Source organism: Primulina huaijiensis, chromosome 6, assembly GCF_012295235.1.
Source record: "Primulina huaijiensis isolate GDHJ02 chromosome 6, ASM1229523v2, whole genome shotgun sequence".
Taxonomy (NCBI): Eukaryota; Viridiplantae; Streptophyta; class Magnoliopsida; order Lamiales; family Gesneriaceae; genus Primulina; species Primulina huaijiensis.
In genome coordinates this window covers 300,428-308,570 of record NC_133311.1, presented here as the reverse complement: position 1 = coordinate 308,570, position 8,143 = coordinate 300,428, and the positions used below count along the sequence as shown (strand labels likewise).

General features: G+C 34.8%; 2 protein-coding genes across 2 annotated transcripts; both read left to right on the top strand.

Moving 5' to 3' along the window:
* Positions 1-575: 575 nt before the first annotated feature.
* On the top strand, positions 576-2,767 carry LOC140979264 (protein DEHYDRATION-INDUCED 19 homolog 7-like). The gene is made up of 5 exons (XM_073444602.1): positions 576-781; positions 865-1,028; positions 1,280-1,357; positions 1,633-1,895; positions 2,186-2,767. Exons 1-5 carry the CDS (start codon positions 718-720, stop codon positions 2,280-2,282), a joined length of 666 nt encoding a protein of 221 aa, XP_073300703.1. The 5' UTR covers positions 576-717; the 3' UTR covers positions 2,283-2,767.
* Positions 2,768-4,385: 1,618 nt separating this feature from the next.
* Positions 4,386-7,849, top strand: LOC140979589 (nicotinamide adenine dinucleotide transporter 1, chloroplastic). The gene is made up of 9 exons (XM_073445056.1): positions 4,386-4,908; positions 5,270-5,365; positions 5,662-5,768; positions 5,911-5,959; positions 6,076-6,185; positions 6,803-6,897; positions 6,999-7,087; positions 7,167-7,261; positions 7,361-7,849. The coding sequence occupies exons 1-9, from the start codon at positions 4,839-4,841 to the stop codon at positions 7,610-7,612; spliced, it is 963 nt and encodes a 320-aa protein (XP_073301157.1). The 5' UTR covers positions 4,386-4,838; the 3' UTR covers positions 7,613-7,849.
* The last annotated feature ends 294 nt before the right edge of the window (positions 7,850-8,143 follow it).

Below are 8,143 nucleotides of genomic sequence, written 5' to 3'. Positions count from 1 at the left end.
GATAAGAATGATTGTCTCGTGCCACAGTTTCATTACAATTGCCATCATTCGTTATCAAATCGTTCACATTTATTGAATGATTTGCAACAGAATTATGATGACTTTTAAAACCAGTAACACCAACTTATTAGAGATGGATTTACCATCTCCAACTCGCCAACACAAACCAATGGCTCCACAAGATAGATGGTCATACAAAAGATGGATTAGACCCTAATCTTGTCTCCATAATACCCAAACGCTTGAGATATCTGGATTTTAGTAGTTGAGTCATGAGAGAATTAGGATAGTGCATAATTCTTCATACTGTTTGCTAAAAGCTATCAAATTACGAAAACCCATTCTCCCAATACACTTAGGTTTGCATAAACCTGCCCAATTCATCCAATGATCTTGCAAAACTCCCTGAGAGAAAAATCTAGAGGTCCAACTTTGAATTTTTTTGTAAATTCTCTCATGCAAGGAAGCAAATTGAATATATATTTTATATTTGTAAGTAATTCAAGTAATATTATTGAAATGGTCAGAGTCGGTGGTGAAAGTAGCGGTAGTTGACTATAACTCCGCAGCGGTCCACGGGTATTCGGATCCAAGATCGGGTTCCTTGTCTCGCAATTTCGCTTTGCCTATAGAAATCCAAAACCCTACCATTCATTACATGCTCAAAACTCCCATCTCGTTTGTTTCTTTCCAATTGAAGCGTCTCTAAAATACCAAATGGGTGATCGGTTCTATGATGATTTACTCACTGCTCTTTCGTCTTATGCCGGACATGATTTTGGTCTGTTTGTTTTCACTCGTGTGTTGTGTGCTGGTTCTAGCACATCATCTTCGTTTCCTGATTAATATTCTTTTCATTTTTAGATAACAACCGTGAGGAGCAAGAGACGGAAGGGGATTACGATGATGAGGAAGTCAACGAAGGAAAATCGGATGAATTGGCTTGTCCATTTTGCTCCGAGGATTTTGATGTTCTTGGATTGTGCTGCCACATTGACGCCGACCACCGATTGGAGGTTAAACCCGGGGTATTTCCCTTTTCAACCTTTATTTTTTTTCACTATATGCGGAATCGTAACATAAATCCGCAATGTTAGAGAATCTAGTGAAGTAAGTATTAATTGTGGGAGTGATAATTAATGTCTTTTTGAGGTTTTGAGCTCCCCTTGATCAACCATAGGATTGTTGCATTTGATTGGCAAATTGAAACTGTTTAGTGAGAATATTGCTCATATGAAATTCCTTTTTTGTATTCTAATCGTAGTTACATCTTATGCAGATCTGTCCTGTATGTGCTTCGAAGGTGACCATAAACATGGCCTCACATGTAATCATGCAGCACGAGAATGTTTTAAAGATATCCTTTGGAAAATCTTTACATTGAAGAGCTATTTTATTTTGTGATTAAGGTCGCCATATTTATATTTATGTTGTTATTGAGTAAGCATTATATTAGTGGTAGGTATGCAATTGGTGAAACTTTAAACAAAGTGAGATGGAGCTGCCAAACTATTTAAGAGTGAGACTTGTACTTATCATCGTTGTACATATGTTGTTTGTTGGTGCATAAAATATTTCTATAGTTATCATGACCTTGATGTGTGTTTACTATTTTCCTTGACCTATTCATACGCTCTCTGTAATAAGAAACATGGCAGTGGTCGCTCTCATACAGCAGTTTTCTTGTTAAGGAAAGAGTTACAAGAGAAACATTTATGTTTTATTAAGGAGTCTCCTCGTGTCATTTCATCCTCTGAGGCGGAAGCTGATTCTATGCTGTTGTCATTTGTCAATAATCCACACACTGATTATCGACCTCAAACAGCTCAATCCTGTTCTTCAACTGAGACGAGCTTATTAGCAAAGAAAAGCTCTGATAATGATTCTATAGAAAGGTACATAGCCATGGCTTTGTGACAGATTTTCATTATATGCTCTCAGTTCAAATTGGAGTGTGGAGACTATCCTTTTCTCTAGCGAATCAAGATTTTTCGTTAGCAATTTAACAAGTGAAAGTGTATTTAACCTCAGACTTATTTAAATATAGGGGATAACAGCGGGGCTAGAGAATTGATGTGTATTCGAATCACTAAAATTTTTATAATGCTGCTTCAAATACCAGTTTTCTATATATCATGGTTGCTTCAAATTTTCTTGACACCCTTCCCATCCATCTTTGTTGCAGAATTCAACCATCTGTGTCCACAGACAGGAATGATGGGAGGATGAGATGTGATTTCATACAAGGATTAGTGTTATCCACGATTCTTGACGACTTATGAATGGTTCACTATCGACAGTAAAAGCCGATCGAGCAAGTTACTGGCTACACAAACAACATTAGCTTATGTTTCACACATATATAAATATCGATGATGTGAATGACTATGCAGTTAGTGTAGATAAGTAATAGTTTATTTCTGTGTTTTATGTTATCCTCTCTGAGATTTTTAGTGTAGTAATTAATCTTTATGCATCTATTTCATGAATGTGAGGTGACAATTGATTATGTTTGCGGTATATTTTGAAAATAATTTCTAGAAGTTTATTTTTAGAAGCCATATTTGAAATTTCATGGATATTTGATTTTTTTTTTTTTTTTGTTAAGTCGTCTTATCTTGTAGATGTCATGTAATTTTAGAACTCAAAGAGTTATTCTTTGTTTTAAATGATAAATTAATTTTGGAAAAACTGTATTTTTGGTCTTGTAATTTTGTCAATTTGCAATTTTTGTCATTGATGGCATTAAATTTCAGTTTTTGTCTAATATTTTTCGTTTTTAACAATTTTAGTTATTTTGCATCCGAAGAGTGTCATATCGACAGTGCATTGGTGTTACGTTAGCGTCAAATCGGGAAAAAATATTAAAATTGTCAAAATAAATATAACATACTAAAATTGAAATTTGACGATGAAAATTGCAAAAGACAAATTTACATGACCATAAAACAATTTTTCCATTTATTTGTAGTAATCATCATATGGGGGAAGGTGAATATGTGATGGGAGGCGCCGTAAATATATATATATATATATAAAATAACGTGGATGTGTGTTGTTTTATGTCATTGGGAAAGTATAATGTAAATATATTTATCTTAACATTTGATCAGAGTTTAGTATGAATAATATCTGATTTTTCATGAGCCTATGAGTCAATGGACTCGTTGGGATAGATGGTTACATGTGAGATCAGATTCTCCAACCTCATCGAATATAAATACGAGAGACCATATATATGTTCAGATAAATAATTGACTAATATATATATCTTTTTATATAATGGATTGATTGATAACATCATTATTCACGCTTCAAATTTTTTGATTAATTTTCTTGCAAATAAATGTATGGCGAATGATGTTAAATTTAAGTAGCGATTGCTTTTTGCTGGTATGATCTAGTCTAATCTAACCTAACAATAAAAGATCATGTTATGTTTTATATGAATGAATCAAACCATTAAATCACGTTTGGAGACCTTTGTTTTGTTCTGACTTTATGCCATCCTTGTCAAATTATACGTACATGTTTCGAGAAATGTGATTTTTTATTCTTCTTATGGCAGCAGTACACATGCATAATGTGCAAGAATTGCTGTCCTTCAAACAAACTTATACTAATCAGTGCGTTGAATTATTATTTTTTCAAATTATGAAANTAATGCCACCGGGTTATATCCACCGTATTTTACGAACTGCTCCTCACAATTCAACCACACGATCGCAACCGATGGTTACTCAGCAGATTCCTTCAGCAGCACTTAGCACAACCTTAATTCGTTTCCTACCGTAAGGTGTACAGCAAAAGATAGAATTTTGAAAATAATACATGAGAGGGGCTGAGAGCAAAGATTTCTTTATTCAAACACAAACATTTATTTATTACATAAGAACCTCCTGTAGAGGAGGAGGAACTTGCTTAGCTACTTATAGTAGCCGAGCTTGAACAATACATAAACTTAAAAGAGAAAATATTACAACTTATGATTGAAAGAAATGAGGAAAATGTTCGATGATCTTNTCTCACAAATACGAACCGTGAGACCGTCTCACACAAGTTTTTAACTAAATTATATTATATCTTGAGAGGAAAAGTGTGCCGTGAAGAATTATGATTATATCAGTCTCACGCAAGTTTTTAACTAAATTATATTATATCTTGAGAGGAAAAGTGTGCCGTGAAGAATTATGATTATATCAATACAATATTAATTAACGTGGTTCTAAATTTGAAATAATGATCAAACTACAACCTTGAATGGAGAGAGATTTTAATTTTAATTTTAATTTTAATTTTAATAAAGATACATAATTTATTTATTGATGTAAAACAGACAAAACGATGGATGGATATTTAATAAGAGTTTGAAGTTTGAAGTTTGAAGTTTGAACGAATCCATCTTAAATAATTTTTATCCTCTCGTTCGTATTTTATCTTCACCGGGTTCCGTTTCATCTTCTTCCTGATTCTGATTCTGATTCTGATTCTGATTCTGACGCTTGATCCAATCCCCAAAGGAGGGAGGGGGGGATCTATAACCCTAATATTTCACGTTCAACATCTTGCTTGGTCCTTCTATTGATTTTTTCCGTCAATAAACCCTAGATTTTTGTTGAGCTATTGGGGGTGGGGTTGGATTTTTTTTTTAACAAGAATTGTTTTCACTGTCGAGAAAGGGGTCGGTTGTTTTGATCTATTTGAGTTGTACGGATTGGCCATGCTACGGTTGTCCTCGCCGATCGTTCTCTTCAGAGAGGACTCCGACATCGCCGCCAATCAAGGAGTTGATTTTGCTTTTACTGCTTTAAAATTTTCTGATTACTGTATATTTCCCCATGGCCATACATGCTCACGGCCCTAGTCCCAAGGGCCTTCTTTGCAATGCTGGTGCCGGTGCCGCAGCTGGTAAAGTTTCTTCAAGTACCTTCTTTTTTTAAATTTATCTGTCTTCAACTTCCAATAGTGTGCATGTGCTTGGTAAAAGAATTTTTTTTTTTTAAAAAAAAAAGAGCTTTTTTTTTAATACGAAGTTCGTTAGTTTCAACTTGCTGCCACATATTTTCCTCCTGTTAATTTTATCGAATTCCGTGTATTTCTTTTTGCCTATCTTCGATTTCCCAGTAGGGAAAACTTGTAGGTGTGCCATGTTTTTACGTTACGTACCGATATGACAGAGGCTTAGCATCTCTTTTACTTTTTATAATAAAAGTGACACAATGAAGTAATTGGCGATAATCTGATGAGATTGAGTTCAATAATGGTGCAGGAGTGATTGCAGCTACTTTTGTGTGTCCTTTAGATGTTATCAAGACTAGGTTTCAGGTCCATGGACTGCCGCAGCTTTCTAATGCTAATGTCAAAGGTTAGAAAAATTATTGTTATTTTTATTCTTTTATTTTGTAAATATTGACTTTTGGATCCGACATGAAATTTTGATTTGAATATGCTTATAAGATTGTTATTTTAAGCTTGGGAATATTAACTACTTGAGAATATTAAACGTGAGTGCTCTTCCATCTAGTTTTTAGTTTTGTCTCCAGGAATGTTTGTCTTCTTTGTTTTTTCTTGCTTTCTTTTGAGACTGGACGAGTCTGTCTTTAAGAATAGTTTCACGGGAGATTTAATGATGTTGATTGTTGTTTATTATCTATCGGCCAGGTAGTCTTATAGTTGGAAGTTTGGAACAAATATTTCAAAAGGAGGGCTTTCGTGGTATGTACCGTGGACTCTCTCCCACGGTGCTTGCATTGCTGCCAAATTGGGCAGTAAGTCATTAATTTTTGTTCTGTTTTTTACTAGGGTTGCTGTTAGCTTGGTTCTTTGTAAAATTGGGCAGTAAATCTTTCTCTCCTGTCCAAGAAGGTGATCAATAATAATTATAAATGGCGTTTCCGTGATTTCTCCCAGGTGTACTTCACAATTTATGAGCAACTAAAAAGTTTTCTTGGTGCTGATGGTGAGTTCATAATTGATTTTTATTTGATACCATGTTACGTCTATCAAAAAATTTTCTCCTTGTGTGGTGTTGTTGAGTGTACGGTGTACCTTAACTATATGTTTCTGGAATTATAGATGTAAATCATCATCTCTCGGTTGGTGCTAATATGTTGGCTGCTTCTGGTGCTGGAGCTGCGACTACAATTGCAACAAATCCTCTCTGGGTTGTTAAGACAAGATTTCAAGTATGCTATTTGTGACATCCCATCCCTTTTTATGTGGAATATTTGCTGGTAATATGGTTAGCGTGTGGGACTAAGCTGACCCAATCGTGCCTTCTTGCCTGAACCAAGAAATTATAGAGACTTATTTTTTGTTTTGGTTTATTGTTTGACCATCGAGCTCCTGATTTATATAGAAACATGGTGTGTGCATGTATGAAGTATGTTGGAATTAGAATAGGTGAATGAAATTATGAAATGTTCGGTTCGACATTGTGGCCATGGTGATAGCCTCCTTTGCGGAACTTATTGGAATTTGAATTGGTTAGTTCAGTTTAATTTGTTTCTTTTAAATTTATTGACTCAAATATATGACGACATGAGATTTTATTGTATTTAAAAAATCCATTCCAATGAATTTTGTAATTCATTTGTGTGGTAATTTACATTTGAGTTCCTTACTAGTTTTTTACTAAAACTTATCTAATGATGAATTAAAATCCAAGACCGTTATAGGTTCAAACTTCAAACATTGTGAACACTATCTTCCTAAGTCAAAATACAACTCTTTGGTGTCAATAGTGTCAATGTATATCTCACAACTAGATTGGGTTTAATCATTACTAATTTCGCTTCTGCAGACACAAGAAATGAGAGGAGGTGTGGTGCTATATAGGAGCACGCTGTCTGCCTTGAGAAGAATTGCACATGAAGAGGGTATTCGAGGATTATACAGGTTAGTTAATCATTTCACTGAATCTCATGGATGATTCTGTTTTATTAATTTCCCAAATATAATTCACTTCATAATGTCGTGAACGTTTGTTTGGTGTGCAGTGGCCTTGTGCCGGCTTTGGCTGGTATTAGTCATGTTGCAATTCAATTTCCAACATATGAGAAGATAAAGTATTACTTGGCTGATCGTGGTACTTCAAGAGTCTTAAATTCTCTCTCCAAAACACTCTGTTCATATTTCTATTCGTTAATTTATTCTGATGATGGTAGATAACACGACGATGGATAAACTTGGCGCAAGCAATGTCGCGGTGGCTTCATCAGTTTCTAAAATATTCGCTTCCACCTTGACGTATCCACATGAGGTGTGGATCAAATATCTTTCTTCAACTTTATGAGAATTAACCGGCATATCTTTGAATCTTGAAGAAATTCCTGAAATGAATCATCTCTACTGAATGCAGGTCGTGCGATCGAGGCTTCAGGAGCAAGGGCACCACTCTGAAAAGCGGTATTCTGGTGTTGTTGACTGCATTAAGAAAGTCTTCCAGCAAGATGGAATACCTGGTTTTTATCGAGGTTGTGCTACCAACCTCCTCAGAACCACACCAGCGGCTGTGATCACTTTCACCAGTTTTGAAATGATTCACCGCTTCCTTGTTGATGTATTCCCTCCAGACCGTCAATCATTGCGAAATCACAGGTCTCCAAGTTGAATTCAAGCATTCACGACGACCGTCGTTTTAGCTCGTAAGTTATAAGCTTTTCTTGATTGATTCTATATTCCAACAGTTCTGAGAGCAAATATTTGGACTTCAAATGATATGAGAGTTAAGATTTCTTTTAATTTGTTGACAGACTTGGTAACTGATTCCATGTTATGCCATTTGCAGTCATTTTTTGTTGGTCTATTTTTCATATTAATATATGAAAGTTTAGAATAATGGTGTTCATGACATACTCTAAAATAACATTTCTCGTGTCGCTCTTTCGGCTAAATTAATTCTGTAATCCCATGAATTAACAATTATATGTCCCTTCATCAATAAATCTTTATCAATTGTAAAGTCAATCTAGTTGTATTGCACATCAGATATAATTATGGATCAAAGAAAAAGTTATGAAGAGCGTGAAGAATAGTTTTGATTATGATTATTTGTTAACTGGTCCCTCTTTGCTGAAAAAGGATATACAGGGCGTTAGGTTGAGAAGAACCTGGAACTTATCCCACAATTATGCATTTGTAA

Coding starts and splice junctions, on each gene's coding strand:
- LOC140979264 (XM_073444602.1), top strand. CDS start 718: ATGGGTGATCGGTTCTATGATGATTTACTCACTGCTCTTTCGTCTTAT. Junction 1,029..1,279: donor GATTGGAGGTTAAACCCGGG/GTATTTCCCTTT, acceptor CATCTTATGCAG/ATCTGTCCTGTATGTGCTTC. Junction 1,896..2,185: donor GATAATGATTCTATAGAAAG/GTACATAGCCAT, acceptor TCTTTGTTGCAG/AATTCAACCATCTGTGTCCA.
- LOC140979589 (XM_073445056.1), top strand. CDS start 4,839: ATGGCCATACATGCTCACGGCCCTAGTCCCAAGGGCCTTCTTTGCAAT. Junction 5,366..5,661: donor TTCTAATGCTAATGTCAAAG/GTTAGAAAAATT, acceptor TCTATCGGCCAG/GTAGTCTTATAGTTGGAAGT. Junction 7,088..7,166: donor GTATTACTTGGCTGATCGTG/GTACTTCAAGAG, acceptor TGATGATGGTAG/ATAACACGACGATGGATAAA.